This window comes from Amblyomma americanum, chromosome 2 (genome assembly GCF_052857255.1).
Source record: "Amblyomma americanum isolate KBUSLIRL-KWMA chromosome 2, ASM5285725v1, whole genome shotgun sequence".
NCBI classification, from domain to species: domain Eukaryota; kingdom Metazoa; phylum Arthropoda; class Arachnida; order Ixodida; family Ixodidae; genus Amblyomma; species Amblyomma americanum.
Genome location: NC_135498.1, coordinates 11,393,814 through 11,410,074, shown reverse-complemented (window position 1 = coordinate 11,410,074; position 16,261 = coordinate 11,393,814). Strand labels below are relative to the sequence as shown.

Sequence of the window (16,261 nt, the reverse complement as noted above, 5' to 3'; positions counted from 1 at the left end):
GCGGTCCCGTCACGCCGCTTTCCCACTTCGTTCCTGACTTTGTACTTTCTTCACCACGGGTTTCCTCTCTCTATTTTTCTTTTTGTTATGCCCCCCCCCCCCCCCCCCCCTCCCCCGTGGCCGCTGGCGCTTTAATCGAACACCTGCTCGGCTTTCTTGCACCGTCCTTCTCCTCGGAATATCTTATTCCCTGCGGCGAAGAGTTTAGCCAAGAGCTGCTGCAAGCGCCAGGCTGCCGTCGGTAGGGGATATCCACATGCAACTAGGCGATCGCGTGCTTTTTAAAGAGGCGATATTGAGTCAGGCGTCAGCAATCGCACTCTTGTATTTTATTTTGTGTGTGTGTGTGTGTGTGTGTGTGTGTGTGTGTGTGTGTGTGTGTGTGTGTGTGTGTGTGTGTGTGTGTGTGTGTGTGTGTGTGTGTGTGTGTGTGTGTGTGTGTGTGTGCGCGCGCGCGCGCGCTGACGAGCGCGCACACAAGCGATTTATCATGGGAAACCTCAACACACAGGAACACACGGCATCCAGCTGGCACTAGGTGCGGTGTGTGAGTCGCCAAACATTATCTAGAAGTGACAGGTGTCACACAACAATCTTCCAGCAAAGAAATTTTGACTGCTAAGTGCAAAGTACGCAATGCCTCTAGCGACGAACTGGTTCAATTGCAGTTCGAAACCACTTCTACTCGTGGCGCGGCTCATGTTCATAAAATAGTATAGGTGAAAACTTATCCAGTAACGCTATGAAAAAGAAGTGGGTTAGATAAAAGGAGGGAGGGAGACCGGTGGTCATTCTTCTGGAGTCAAACGGCGACAAGTTTTAAAATAAGATGGAAACAGAAATCATCATACAAAATACTACTGTTTGCACTGTCAAGTCCGCGCATAGCTCGTTTTACGTGATTCTGACTAAGCGATACAATGCAGCTTTGCAGAAAGGAATGAGTGCGTATTTGCACTGTACCAACTTAGTCGAAGCGTTGCTTTCATTCACCCCCCCCCCCCCCCCCCCAACCACAAACACTCGCACATGAATGCTTTCTCTTGAGCGCATTTGCAGGCAACATGCCGCCATCACGAACATCAGAAAGGATTGTCTGTGCCTCGTGAAGAGGTAGTTCTATTTTCACAGCTGCACTTAGTTGCAAGTGGCCGCACTGCGCGCAAGGGGGCAAGCTGAACAGAGTAATTCCCGCTGAGTACTTATATGCGTAAAGGGCGAGTGTTACTGTGATACAAGCTCAAGCGTGCAGATGCCGTAAATCATGCTAAGGTACGCCTCATGTTATGGACCAAAGTGGCTTGGTCGAATTTCGCGCTCTGCCGTCAAGTTGCAAGAAAGTTATGTGGCGCCATCTTTGGGCTGCGCACAAAAACTCTACAAAAAAGCACTAGAACCACTTTTTATTTCAATGAAAACCTATAATAATAAAATAAAGTAATTAAAACTTATTAGTTTTGTTTTACAAATTATTTTACATTAAAATTGATTGAAAAGACGAAAGTTTCACTGATGTGGCGGGCGGCAGGGGACGGTAGAAGCGCTTTAAAAATGGCGGCGGACGCGTCGTCGAAGTCGGCGCACATGGACTTAAAAAGCAACTTATTAGTAATGAATCCAACAATAATTTATGTTCTTGTCGCATTAGTTGTTGTGCTCATCACTACATGTAAGTATGCTGCGGTGTGGCAGTGCCTCACACGCATGTTACATCGCGTTGTCCTTTCCATATGCGCGCCGCTTGCTGTCAACATCGCCGGTTCCGGGGATGATGTGGAAGCTGTTTGTATTCTAAGTGGTTCCTAGAGGTGTTGAATAAATCGCATATGTCATTTTGGTATCAAGTAACCCATATGAAAGCCAAGAATTCATCGCTGCAGTTGTTTCATATTTTGAATCATGATTTGATGCATGTTTATGTTTATGTGGACCTCCGCATATCTATCCCTGGTTCTGTTCCAGTAATATTCTTCCAACGACGAAAAAACCTTCGCCGAGCAGTGCTTATCGTGGGACTTTCAGACTCCGGAAAGACGCTGCTGTTTTCTCAGGTGATGGGCGTACTTCTGCGCAGCGCTGAATGATTTTAGTAGTAGGAATATAACTGCCTGTACCACGGCTTCGTATGTTCATGTTTACTTGCGAATAGGAAACGGGCATGAATGAGCTTTACCGCCTGCTTTCAATTCCAGATGTGGTGGCTCATATCTTGAGCTCTTTGTTTATTTACCATTCTTCACGCGTTGCAGTTATTTGATATCTCAAATGCGCTCGTTCTTGCAGCTCGTAGCCCGCAAGAAGGTCGGAACTTACACCTCAATCAAGGAGAACAAGGCGTCCTACGACGTTCCAAAGAAAGTAAGTCGGTGTTCAAATCTTGACATCGCCAGGTTACTCATTAAAAGAAAACAACTAGGCGACAACATTCTGTGATTCAGCATTCAATGTTATCATTATTGCGTCAAGTTTCTGACATGGCTTGTAACGTTCATTTTAATAGGGTCCTCTTAGTTTAATCGACCTACCGGGCAATGATAGAATGCGAGCCAGATTTCTGGACCAATTCAAAGGAGTGGCCAGGTAAGCATGCTTGTTACTTCACATCTCATTTCCATAAGGCTTGCTTGTCCATGTGATATATGTGGACGAGAAATGTCTGTTGGTTTGCTTGTGGTTCACATGAAAATTGCTTTTTTTTTTCATGCTGCTGTTTCATTTTTGTGCTGCAACTTGCTTTTATTTCTTTACTGTAGCACCTCATAATGTCATCGAAGTTGCCTGCATTCCACATGGAATTTTAGAAATGGTTTTCACAGTATCATAGTTTTCAAAGGTACATATTGTGTGTAAATGCAAAGCTCAAGATGTGTGTATATTTTGCTTTTATTTAACCAGGACTGCACACATTATATGTGAGGTTCAAAATGGCTGAGACTAATGTGTTTTATGATTGCTAGACGTTTTTGTTTAAAGAATTATTTCACCATTTCTCTGATGCCTGCACTCTTCCGTTCTAAGAATTTGTAGAATTTATGATGGTTTCAACGGAAACCACACTTTCAATCATAGTAAAGTGAACTTCATCTTCCGTCATACCTGACTGTAGTGTCCAGTTCACATGGGCTTATTGAGCAATCTTTTGAGTTTGTTCAGGTGCAGTGGAATCCACTCATAACAAGCTCAATTATTGTGCTGAATGCACTTGTTATGCTTGAGCAGTCATAACAAAAGGAGTTCTTCCAGCAGGACAGAAAAAGATAAAAAATTGATTTCACGAGGAACAAATGGTGGTATCGTTAACGGATTTGTATTTGTTAGAACTGTACTTTGTGCATAAGGCACATAATGGTGAAAAGCGCCAGATTAATTTCTACTGTGTAAGTTCTTCACTGTGCACCTGAACGTCAGCGAACAAGCTTTTTCGTATTTCGCCATCATCAGAATACGGCCGCAATGGCTGGCATTGGACATGTGCTTCAGCTAAATCTTGCAGGTCCAGTTGCAGAACCATTGAGTTCCTCGAAATTATCAAAAGGAAAAATTGGCACTGTGGTAGTTCATCTACCGCGGAGAGGAACAGGTATGTTGGGGAGGTGAAGTTTCATACTTGGCTAGGCTATTGTTGGGCAAAAAAAACATGAATTCAGTCATAGCAACATGACTCTTCTTAAGACAAACCTCCAAGAAATGCTGTGAAAGCGTTTATGCTGGCCTAGCATCAAACTTTCTCTTACGTTAAGTTTGCTGAAGAAGTGAAGAATGCACTATTAAAACAATGTAATCTGCGCACAGAGGAGAGCATCATGGTGCAGCTACCGATTCCGGGGCAGGAGCCACGTTTTCAACCCAGCACTAGCCAAGCCAGTTATAAAACCTCTTCTCTCCGTCATTCCCAAGGTGGATGAATTGCTCTTTAAGAAACTTCCATAGACAATGGTGCCTCTTTTTCCTCTAGGTAATTTTTAGAAAAGCAAAATGCTACAATGACTGGGCCATCATGGCGAATAACTATTCATAATTCAAATTCATTTTAACTTGAGACCTGGTCACCTCGATTTCTAAAATGTTCAGAGGAGTGCTTATAATCAAAGACCGCTTCAAGCCATTACTGTCTGGCTAATGATGTATGCAATTGTAATTTATGCATTTGTATTTATTTGCGATAGGTCTTGATTTTTTTTACTCTTGTGCTGATCGCAGCTTCTGCACACCTTCAGCAAGGCTGTTTAAATGGCCAGCTTTTTTGAAAGACGTACAGATTTTCTCTTTTCTCAGTTTTGGCTTAAGTCTGCCAAGATCTGCACAATACACTGCAGAGCTGAAGGTACTGAATGGTCAAACCTTACCTTTTGGTCAGAGTTGTCGCAGGTTACATTGAAGGAAAAAATAAGGTACAGTCTAGCCCACTTATAACGGCCGCGGAAATAATGAACGCTCGGTTGTTACGAACGAGGGCAGCGCTATCGTCAAAATATGTATTAGGGGCATGGAAGTGCATCTTAAAGGGACACTGAGGAGAACCCTATCAAATTTTTTTCGTTAGCAAAATCTGATAGTTCGGCATTTCATGGCTTTGTTGCCGCTTGTCCGGCAGCGAAAGATGCATTTATTTCAAAGAAATTTGGATTGGAAGTTGCAAAAGTTTTTCCCTCCGCTCCGATTCAAACTCGAGAACTCTTATGACGACACGGAGAACTCTTATGACGACACGGAGAACTCTTATGACGTCACAGGACGGAGTGATGTGAAACGTGACGTAAACGGGGACTCTGTGATTTCTGGCGGCTAGCGGTGCGGTCTAGCAGCTGCCGAAATGAAAGCTACCGCCGCCGCACGTTGAAGGCATCTATTGGGGGTCGCTACCGTCGCACTGTTTACGTTTGCACCGGCGTTTTGCCAGCGTCGCGATGGATCCCGTTCCCGAACCCGACGACGTAGTTCTCGCAAAATCTCCGGCCTGCATTTCAGCGACCTCAGCCCCATAGAGCGTGCGATGCTTTTGAGGGAGCACGGCTAGGTTAGGCGCCGGCGGGTCGTTTCCCCCTTCCTCAGTGAGCAGCCGTTGCAAACTAAATATCATAATTCCAGTGCGGGGAGTCGCGAGGCGCCGGGACAAGGTCGGCGCGTTGCGCCCATCGGAGGCTGGCCGGGGCTTTGGGGCCAACGGCTTGGGATTCCTTGAACGGCGCGGTTGCACGGGGCAGCAGGCGGCATCGAGGCCCACGGTTGCAAGGGCCAAGTTATTTATTTATTTTATTGCCACAAAAAACGGATAGGTGCTCAAGAGCGGTCGCGTTTAAAGTGGGCGCCTTGAAACTAAAGCCGACGCACGACGCTTCAACGGCTTCCGCTAGATTCAACGGGTCCACTGGATCGGGCTCTCTCGCCAACTTGCATGTACCTTCAGATGTGTACCGTGAATGGATCAAATTAGCCGAGAGCTCGAAAAGAACAGTTCCGCCCAACTGCCGAAGTTATTGAATTACGTCACAACGCGCACCTCGCCGCGGAGCCGAATCAGTCTGGCCGGGCCGGCGGCGGCTGGCGCACTCGGCGCGAAATATAGACATGCTCCAAGTATCCCCGCCAGTGTGGTCAGAGTGCGCCGAAGCCGCCGAACGCGTCGGCGGTCAAGCGCAGTGTAGGGTCGCACTTTGGCCGACGTGACGGCGCTGTGCAGCGCGCACGCCGGAGCATAAACGCGCCTTAACAGAGCCTGCGCTTAACCGCTAACCAACGTATTCGGTGGCGGCATCTATGGGAGGCACTGAAACCCCCCGCCCACTCACTGAATTAAAAAAAAAAAATCCTATGCCGAGGTTCGGAATCGAACCAGGGCCTGTGATGTTTGAGGCGGATACGCTACCACTCTGCCACAACGGCTCAAGCAGCAATTATCAATAAAGGCGCATCTAGTGAATGCACTCTTATGCAGAAATCTCCGCGCTTTCGCTATGTATATCCTGGCCTAACAGAGCTAGGCCATCAGCAATTTTTCTGAACTGCCTTGTACCTTGTCTCCCGTCCCTAATAAACGATTTCCGTTAAGTAGTTTGAAGTTGACCAGCACAGCCGGGAATGTTTCGCCGGGCGAGCGTGCGAAGACACAAGTGCTGCCTTGTACAATTACCGACCATTGTGCCATCATAGTTTTTTATCGACCGTGGCGATCATCTGACAAGCCTTAACAGGCGCCTTCAAAGGTTAACCAGCACTTGGAGTTCCTCTTACTGTTCGGCGCTTGTAAATCGAGGAGCGTCAAAACAAAACCACGGGGCACGCAAAGCTCATATACGCGAAGCGCCTTAACAAAACGAAACTCTCCTGGCCGCTTGTGGTGCCGCCAAGCATCGGTTTTCTTTGCTTCCAACATTCAGGTTGCCTTGTGTCTGCCTTCTTTATGTGATAAAAGTGCACTATCGGTTTTAAAACAAAATTTACTTCAATATTGAACCGCGCAATCTTCCTTTGTCAGCCTCAGAGATTCCCGCCACATGTAGGAAGGAAAATTCCTCCAAGGTGGCGTCTCTTGTCCTACGACGTCACCACGCTTGTACTTGCGAGTTTGGCCTGTGGCGGCGATACCTGTATTTTGGTTCTTGCTATTTTCTACCTTACAAGAGCTTTGTTTTCAGTAAGAGCGGCGTTTTTGTGATCAGGAGCTGGTATTCTATCGATACAAGCCAACTTCAATTTCTCCTCAGTGTCCCTTTAATAACAATAAACAACTTTGGCTGCATTACTCGGTCATAGCAAATGAGGAGGCGCAGTAAAAAAACTAGCGCTTCCAGCAAGCGTGGAGACTGAAGAGTGTCTCTGAGCCCCTGTGACACCATCCAGGAAAGAACATGTGGAACAAAAAAATACAATGAAAACGGTGCATCGAAACTGTAGGTAACCACCGACCAAGCGCTACGATGGCCTATAAAGTCAGTCATTCTGGGCATGAGTGTCGACTGGGCCAAGCGTCGAACGTAGGAGAAGCAGGGTGGGCACGATACAGGGGCAGCGTTCAAAGCCAAGCTACTGTGCACGGTCGGGGATCAACCAATGGCAGCGATTTGAGAAGTTTGAATGCCTTGCTGGTCCCGCTGGTCAAGTGGTATGCGCAGTCTGCCTACTCAGCTCTCCACATTTGCTGCTAATGAGTGCAGAGAGCGCAGACAGGAGACAGTGCAGCTGGTATGTCTTGTGCAAATGTGCGCTGCGCTACCTTCGTCACTGTGTGGGCCAACGAATGACAGATGATGATGTTGGTAGCCCACATGATGAAACGCCTTGTATTTGCGGCAACATGTCGTTGATGCACCAGCAGCTGGTTGGGTGTTTCTTAGGATGACTTCGTTGGTGTGGACATCGACGTCGCAGAGACGTGCCCCAAAGAAGCCATTGTAGGTGAAGTACGGGCACTCCCGGCCAATGTGAATCTGATTAAAAAGGCAGACCTGCCACCAGTTAGCATTGTCGCAGAGACGTGCCCCAAAGAAGCCATTGTAGGTGAAGTACGAGCACTCCCGGCCAATGTGAATCTGATTAAAAAGGCAGACCTGCCACCAGCTGGCATTAACACTCTTCAACTGCAGTTTGTTATTTTGCATTCCTAAAGCAGATTGTCAACAGCAAAGGTCTCGGTGCGAGGGAATGATCGAGCTCAAGAGCTTGGAAAGCGCTCCGTGAGAGGGTCTGCTTTGAAGCAATAGACGCATATAGACTTAATATTTTTTGCTGTAAAATCTGAAATTCATTTATTGTGAACTTCAGATAGAAAGAACACCATCCGTGTAACCGTCAGGTTTGTTTTAAGTGGGCTCAACTACTATGTAATTATGAAAACAAGGCAAAGCCTGGAACATCGAACTGGATGGCTGCCGCATGTCAGGCTGTATTGTGTGGGTAAATTACATGGTAGTAGCAGATAGGTTGGAGTGTGCTCAATAGTTTTTGTGGCCACAAGGAAACTTGGAAAGAATTGAGGGGGGGAGGGGAATATGGCTCATTGAAGTATGCCACTACCCAGATCAAGGAGGGGGTGGGGATTGTCTGCTTGTTTTAGCGGAATTGTGAATCTGTACGTGTTTGTTACAGTGCCATTGCCTAATTGCTCGTCGTACTGGTGCAGCCATGTCTGTGCAATACACGAACATTCATTATCAGTCGGATTGACTATTTTAAAGCAACGCATTTATAGTGCCGTGTTTGCAGCAGATTGTAATCTGTCCCCTTCATACAAAATCAAAAGATACGAGGAAGTCTCAAGCTGTATAGAATGGCATCTTTTCTTCTTTGCTAATGTGAAAGTGGCAATGATTGACTTGCTCTGGGTTGAGCTGTGTTTGAGTAAATTGAAATAGTTTTTTCTTCCTTAGTTATGTTGGCTTTTTTTTCTGTCATTGTTGTGCCCTTCTTTCATGAATTTTTAACTTACCTTTTCAGAGCTCTTGTTTTCGTTGTGGATAGCATGAACTTTCCAAGAGAGGTCAGAGATGTGGCAGAGTGAGTTTCTTCTTTTTGAAGAGAAGTATTCCTATTCATTTTCTCCTGTACTTCTGTTGCGCACTGGCGTAGGAATAGTTATGTGGAAGTATGTATATTATTCATTCAGGATCCAGCTGGCCCTTTAAAAGCTACCAAGCAATTACACTTAAAGAAGCAAGATACATTTGTTGGATTAGCACATAGCACTGTGTAGTGGCATGTAAGACATGCTGACTGCCAAGGATAAAATCTGGAAAATAACTCATTTCTCTTTGCTAAACTTTCAGATTTCTTTACAACCTCTTGTGTGACCCTGTCATCTCCCAGCACTGCCCACCAGTAATGATTGTGTGCAACAAGCAAGGTGAGTACAGCACATTTTTGAGAGCCACATAGCGTGCCATGCAGCCATTTATGCTGGCAACTGTTTGCAGATCAGACCATGGCAAAGTCGTCCAAAGTGATCCAGTCACTACTGGAAAAGGAAATGTAAGCTTGAAAGTTCCCACTTTTCTTTACACTCAGGTATTCAAGCGCAGGGGGGAGAAGTTAATTTGCAGGCATAATATCGAATCTTCTGAGTGGTGGTGTTTGGTTTGCATGGCCATTAGTGTTATCAGCCTCAGCCAGTGATTGTTGATTACATATCAGTGTTGCATATAGTCACTCTGCAGCCTAATGTGTATTGTCTACTGCCTGTGTGTCTCACTACACTTCCTATATTCCTGTGCAGGAATGTTCTCAGGACGACACAAGTTTCTGCCCTGGAATCCACAGAGGGGCAAGCTAACAATAACACATTCCTCGGCAAAAGAGGGAAAGACTTCCAATTTGCAGATGTGTGGCCCATTGCAGTCGACTTTCTGGAGTTTAGTGCTGAGGAACCACAAGAATCCCAGCTATCGCTTCTCACAAGTTGGCTTGCCAAGGTGGCATAGGTGAATGATGTCTACAGTATTCTCAAGAAAAGTCCACATCTCCCTCCACAGTGTCTTAGAGCTGCCTGCACAATTACCTACTGACTGATGAATCGGAATGTGTTTATGAGAACTTTGTGAATGTTTTGCTTATTTTAAAGGGTTATCAACTCAATAATGCTCTATGTGTATATAGCCCTTTTACATCGGAAACAGTAAGACTACCTGCAATTTGAGGCCTGATATGAATGTATACAAGACAGATAAAATGCTTTATTTCCCCTACACTTTGGCTCTGATGTCAATTCTGCCTCTCGCTTGCAAAAGGCTTTCTTTCTGTAGATGGCAGGCGGTGACTCGAGTGCTGGAGTGGAGACATATCACAACGTAGCATGTACACATTGATCCCAGTGGCAGATCCTATGCTACCAGAACTTCCTTCGTCCTGCAGGCAAAAACCTGAGTCACTTGTAGGACTTGGTGCATGGCCAGGACGATGTGCAGCTTCAGGATGCAAGCGCTGACCAGCATTGCTTGCTTATCACCAAATCTCCAAATGGTTGATGCTTTTCCTAACAGTGGTCCCCACCTGAAATGAGGAGGTCTTGTGAGATTTTGAATCGTATGCAAAACAATGAAACATGTCACCTTCAGGCATTTCGAAATTAAGCCTACAGTAGAGCACCCGTCTCTGCTTCGGGAGGGAGTGGGTTCAACTCCTACTGCTGGCCGGCTACCCACCGGTTTCTCCTAATTACAAGGTTATCCCCTGGCCAGGCGCTTGGCTTTCCAGGGTGGATGGCTTGGGTAAGGAGCCTGCACCTTCAAATCCTGTCACTCTTGAGATTTCGCATGTTTACAGAATTTAGGCAAAAATTCTCTTTTTTTTTTTGGTATGCAGGGACTAACTGGTAGCATACAGGCTTTCATTTCAGTTTCATTTCATAATAGCAATGGCTGCAATGTTAGCTGCTTGGAATGCAGCTGCTCTAGCACACTGCTAAAAGGCCCCTTACCAGGTTTCAACATTTCAAATTAACAAACTCAATTCATAGATTGGGCAGTTATGATAGGCTCAGTAAACTACTGGAGCCATGCGTGCCCCGAAAAGTGGGTGAAAGTTCAAATCAAGGTCCATTTGCTCTCTCTTGCGACGAAGCCAGTCCCCTCGTCCACTTCGTTGTCATTCAAGGAGTGGCTATGACAGCACAACCACTAAATATTTCGTTGGTCTGTGCTCCCGATTCACAAGGGAATAGCCGAAGACGTCTCGTCATTGACTGGTTGCTCAGACTCTATTTTGTTCTGTTCTTTGTTTTCATACCTTTGCAGACTTACGCACAAAAAAACGAATTTTAGTACCTTGTCCTGACCCATTCGTGGCTCTGTGCAGTATGGGCACTGTGCCATCTTATTCATTCCACTCTATTTTGACGTGTTTATGGGCACATCATCTCTGCAGAAAGCTGGTTCCATGTTTCCGTGCCCACGTCCTCCAATTCTAATCATGTTTAACACACAGCGGAACACACCATCACACACTGTCTAGAGACGACAGATGTGCACTGGCAAGCACATGGAAGTGCCACTATAAATGTTCCAAGTTGCAAAAAGCCATCTGATAAACTTCTCACCTGAGCCTAAATGCAGAGGATAAAAGGAAATTTTGCTTGCGAAGGATTGTCACCCAGAGAGTTGAGAGGGCATGGCAGAGAGAAGCTAGGTGAAATTGCTTGATTGTGATGGAGATAACTTTGCTGTTACTGAAGCTTTGCAAAACCATTTTATGGCCCCGTGTTTCAGGGAGAATGCCTTACAACTGCTGGAGTGTCGTGAACTTTCGTCCTGAGGGATGTTGAGGGTGCTTTAAGCAGTTGCAGTAGATGCTTCAGCAGCCTTGATGCCTTGTTCAGCTTTGTTGGCCGTGGTGAAATCTTTGAATTCATTGCTACAACTCTGTTTCTATTACAAGTATGAGGCAAGGCAAGAACTGGGAGCCTTTCATTAGTATCGTAGCTAGTATAAAACCAAAGAGTTCTAAAAATATTGTCAAGCAAAGTTCAGCACTGAGAAAGGCAATGCCTAATGCGGTTGGGTACATGTTTTGTGAGGAAATGAAAAATCAGTATGGTAGCTGTTATCGTAAAAGCGAATATCCTACCTTTTTTTTCTCGCAGTTATAAATCTCAAGGCTATTACTATATAACGAGAATTGTTCTGATTACAGCCCTAATTGTGGATGAATGTAGAAAAACTACATGAATGTGGAGGCACTGTTAGCATATTGAGATTAATTTTTTACTTGGCATGCATTAATTCTACTTCGCTCTTTTTTGTGTGTGAATACGTGTTGCACTAATCTACTCTCCTCTCCTACCCTCCTACATATCTTGTCTCATTTTTTTTATTGTGGCTGTGAATGACTATATCAGCTGTTGCACTTATTTATTTTTCTGGCATGCAAGTTTGCTACATGTCCGTGTTAGTCTAAACAAGTAGGCAGAAAACCAATTTGTGCGCCATTGTGACATGACTTATCAGGCAAAAGGCAATAGAGAAAAGCAATAAGATTAGCACAAATTCACATCAAAATGACTATGAGTAAACTTCTTGGAGCAGTCCTTAAATTGCATTCTGTGAATGCGCACAGTCTCGATAATATAAAAAAAACTTGATTTTTTTCAATCAAGGTGTAACTGAGGGCGAGTTGCAGTTTTGCCTTTTAAGCCCATATATAGTAGGCTGCCAGGTCGCTGAACTTAAACTGTCTGTGTAAGAAGAAAGAACGGTTGCAAAGGGAATGATTAACATTCCTCCACGTCTGCTGAATGTACCATGACATGAGCAGCAGCCTTCTGCTCGGGTTCCGTCAAAGTTCTGTTGTCACATGCCTTGCAGTGCTTGGCCACTGCACTTCGCTCACAGTTCATTTGTCTGACGCCATCTTTGTGCTGCGTGAAATTCTTAGTTTGGCTGACATACAACACTGAGCACTCAGAGCTGAGGATTTTTTACACGTTTTCTGCCTTTTCTTTGGGATGATTGCCTTTTATGCAGGGCAAGAGGCGTCGATAATGGTAGTTAGCATGTATGTATGTCTTTTATGCCTTTTTTTTGTTAGCCTTTTATGTATGGAATACATGCATGTTTTTGGCACTCGCATATGCTAAGGCTAGGTTTGAAATTGTTTTTGTTGCATTTTTTTTTACTGTGAGATATCACAATTGCACACTGGGCACAACACAAGAGCGAAACAAGTGTAGAGTTCATAACTGTTCTACCGTGTCCTGTCCTGCTTACTCTCATAATTCACAACATGTTTTGCAAGTTTGCTGCAACTTTAGCCTGTTACTGCTAAATAGGTACTGCACAGGGATGGTACGTATGGCAGGCTTAACATTTCAAAGCTGCACATGGGCTACAGAAGGCACCGCAATGGAGGGCTCCAGACTAATTTTGACCACATGGGCTTCTTTAACGTGTGCTGACATCGCACAGCACACAGGCGTTTTTGCATGTCGCTTCCACTGAAATGCAGCGTTTGATCCCAAAACCTTGAGCTTAGCAGGAGAATGCCTAATAGACACTAAACCACCATGGCAAGTCCAAAATAGGCTCAGAGTGTACTGCATTCAGTGGAAATTATGCTGCAATGGCAGCTGTTGCCGTGGTGCTAGTTGTCTAGGATTTGCTCTGCAATGCTGCAGTGGTGACAGTACTGACCTGATAGATATCAAGACTAGCATGCAGACAGCTTCACGGGTCAGACAGCATCAGCCATCATCTTGCGGAAGTCTGAGAGCAGCGTGTAGTCGGGATCCTCATCAATGTCCACCATGTCCTCAGCTGACCCATGCTTCCGGAAGGTGGAATTGTACCGATACAGGGAGAGAGGGCACGGTAGCAGCTCTGGCATGACCGAGTGGTGCGTGATCAGGGATGTCAGGGTGCTGAACTCCTTTGTGAAACCCTAAAAACAAAATAAAAATGGAGGCAGGACACAATTAGCCATGAGTCTAGATCCTGGTAAAGCAAAACAGTTGCCAGATGAGGCTAAATGCTCAGGATCGCAGGCGCAAGTCTTGAATGTATGTAATTTGCAAGTGAAGCTTTCTTTCGCTCTTTAGAAAAAGCATTGCTGTACTGTGCTTCCTTAAGGGGAGGAGAAAGAGATTTGTCTCATTGCTAGAAAGGTCTTCACTTCTCAGATGAGTTATCCAAAGTTTGAATCACTCTTCATACTCTTGGTCAGCAGTTTCAGAGTGTTGGGACTAGCCTGCACCATAGTGAGTTTAGGATTACATAGCATTAGTGGCAAGTGGCGGCCGAATTCATGCAGGCTACAAACCATCGATGATGCATTACTGACTTCCACACAAGTCCTTGACAGTGAGTCAAGTGATACCTGAATTGCATTTGTTTCCTGCATTCTTCTGAGCACATCCATCCACTGGTCACTTTGCTGCAGATCAGCACACATTTTGCTTTTGATCGTCCCTCCACACATATGCTTTCCTTTGCCTAAATTATGGAGCTAGTGGCACTAGTTAAGGATTCTAGTGTGGCCTCACTTTTTCTGACACTCGGAAGTGGCTAAGTGCAAGGCTTAGTTTAGTGAACACTTGTGTTTTACACCAGGTCTAATCTTGCATGAGTGAGTTGCACACTGCTCCCACAACTGGCTTTAATTTTGTTACATCCATATCATTTTCTGCAAAGAAAAGCCAGCCTTGTTAGTTTTTACATTTAGGCTGTACAGACTTTATTGCACAAGTGCTTGCGGCATTATGGTGTGATTAGGTTCATAGTGTGTCTGTTATAACATGTTTGTTTACATGGATGTGCTGTCCTGGCTAAACTCACCGGTTTTAGCAGTTTTCCTTGATCTGCATCAAGTGCTGCAGACGTAGTAATGAATAGGGAGTAGTTGCATGACGTCATGGGCATCATGTTTTATACAGTCCTTAGCTTTAGCAGTGCACTTTGGCGCAGGTGGCAATAAGCCATGCTCCACACACAACAAAATTGCAACCACTGTGACATCAATGATTGCTCCCTATAGGCAGATGGGGAGCACATGAAAGCTTTCATATTGCAGGCTAGAGCCATACAGCCAGGTCATCCTTTCAGGCTGCTAATTGCGCTCTGCATGTGCTGTTTGCCGTTGCTAGGCTGCAATGAGCTGTGCAATTTCTGCGGATGTCCTGCAGCCAGTCAAAGCTTGGTGAAAGAGACTGTTACATGTAGAAAAAAAAAAATCTTGCTGGAAAAAGGTAATACAGCTGCAATATATTTGCCCCCTGAGCTTGTTCTGAGGAACATCTATGTTGATTTCCTACTACGTGGAAGATTTTAAGTTGTTGGGCCACCTCACTGGGTACTTGGGGACGATACAAGCATGCCTGAAATAAGCAACTCTTGTGGTATTGGGAATTAAAGGTTTCCTTGAACACTGGCTAAATAATATAAAAGCCTGAAGCCATATTCAGCACATCTGTGCAGCAAAATTAAGGTTCAGAAAACAAGACCAATGGCACTGTGACTAACTGTGCCATTATTGGAGACCATGGTTGGTACTTCGTCTTCTCTGCTGGAGCCTTGGATTTCCAATGTCTTTCTTTTTAAGCTTGCCACAAGCATAGGACAATTGATGTCATTGTTTTTGATGTGAGAGTTATGTGCATTTAGCCGTGGTTTGATGATACTCAGCTACAAAGGTTTCCTTGCTTACTAGGACTTCAATGTAGTAAAGAGAAACATAGTAGTGACAGTGGGGAGTTATTTGAGGGTCCTCATTAAAATGGCTCAGTTGCTATTTTGTTCGCAAAGCTGGATAGCTGAACTCCTAACTCTGCACCTGCGAGTTATCATAGTGGCTGAGTGGTTGTGGCGTTCTGCTATTCAGGAGACATTGTCATGTTTGCTACCTGTTCATGGCAGGTATATTTTGAGGTGGATAAATCCTAAAATGCCCAAGGAACAAGGTTTGAATGCATGTTAAAGGGACATTGAGGACAGCTGTATCATATTACTGTTCTTACTAAAAATTGGTTCTCGGGCTTTTTCTGTCTATATTGACATTTGTCTTGCAGAAAAAGACACATTATTGCCCAAACAATTGGATTTAAAAACCTTTCTCCCAGTCCATTCAAACTTTTGACGCCCTTACCGAAAAGGATGGGTTGCCACTGTTTTCAAGATAACAGTGGCATCACGTAGCCTCTGAGATCCACACCTAAAGGTCGGCGTTGATGTACGCACTTTACTTAGAAAATAGGCAGGTAATGGCGACACCTGTATTTCATCTTTTGGTCTCATTTAGCTTGTAACAGCTGTGTTTTCTATGAGAGTTGTCTCTTTGCGATTTGAACACGCAAGTATATAGATACAGGCCAACTTCTGTTTGTCCTTAATGTCCTTTTAATAGAGACATTACATAGCTTCATGCATTCTGGAGTACTCCACTGCTGTGACCGTCTAAGCCCATGTGATGTGCGAGCCTTGCAGCTCACTGCTGCATAAATATAGATAAGTCTTTAACTCCTCATTTGTGTTTTTCTTCTTGCCTTCCCTACCTTGATCTTGTAGCCCCTGTTGGTGTGCATGATGAGATAGTGGGCGATACCACTGGGCTGGAGGCTCCTGGGAACGCGCAGCGAGAGTGCAAAGCATCCTGGCTTGGTGGTACTCTGGCGCACCAAGAAGGACCCGATCGGCTCCTGCGACAGCACCTCCAGAGCAATCTCCCTGCAAACGTGCGAGAGTGTCAGCGATTGTACTCAATGTATATTAAAGGCTCAGGCTTTGATGGTTGTGGTTTGTGTGCGTCAGTTAACTCTATGTAGTGAAAGCCTGGTTGTGGGTTTTTA

General features: G+C 45.0%; 2 protein-coding genes across 3 annotated transcripts in view; one reads left to right on the top strand and one right to left on the bottom strand.

Annotated features, from left to right (window-relative positions):
- The first annotated feature begins 1,529 nt into the window (after positions 1 to 1,529).
- Positions 1,530 to 16,201, top strand: SrpRbeta (signal recognition particle receptor beta). Its single transcript, XM_077653107.1, has 9 exons — positions 1,530 to 1,669; positions 1,963 to 2,051; positions 2,284 to 2,358; positions 2,501 to 2,580; positions 8,434 to 8,493; positions 8,763 to 8,839; positions 8,910 to 8,964; positions 9,209 to 9,413; positions 15,981 to 16,201. The coding sequence occupies exons 1-8, from the start codon at positions 1,552 to 1,554 to the stop codon at positions 9,411 to 9,413; spliced, it is 759 nt and encodes a 252-aa protein (XP_077509233.1). The 5' UTR covers positions 1,530 to 1,551; the 3' UTR covers positions 15,981 to 16,201.
- Positions 9,413 to 16,261, bottom strand: part of LOC144120566 (uncharacterized) — a 215,506-nt gene continuing 208,657 nt past the window's right edge. Inside the window, exons 9-11 of one of the 2 annotated variants that reach the window (XM_077653104.1) lie at positions 15,968 to 16,139; positions 13,116 to 13,362; positions 9,413 to 9,981 (exon numbers count right to left, since the gene is read on the bottom strand). In XM_077653104.1, coding sequence (XP_077509230.1) covers positions 13,156 to 13,362; positions 15,968 to 16,139 — 379 coding nt within the window. In that variant the 3' untranslated portion in view covers positions 9,413 to 9,981; positions 13,116 to 13,155. The remainder of the gene's footprint in view (positions 9,982 to 13,115; positions 13,363 to 15,967; positions 16,140 to 16,261) is intronic. The other variant, XM_077653106.1, reaches the window with a different exon arrangement.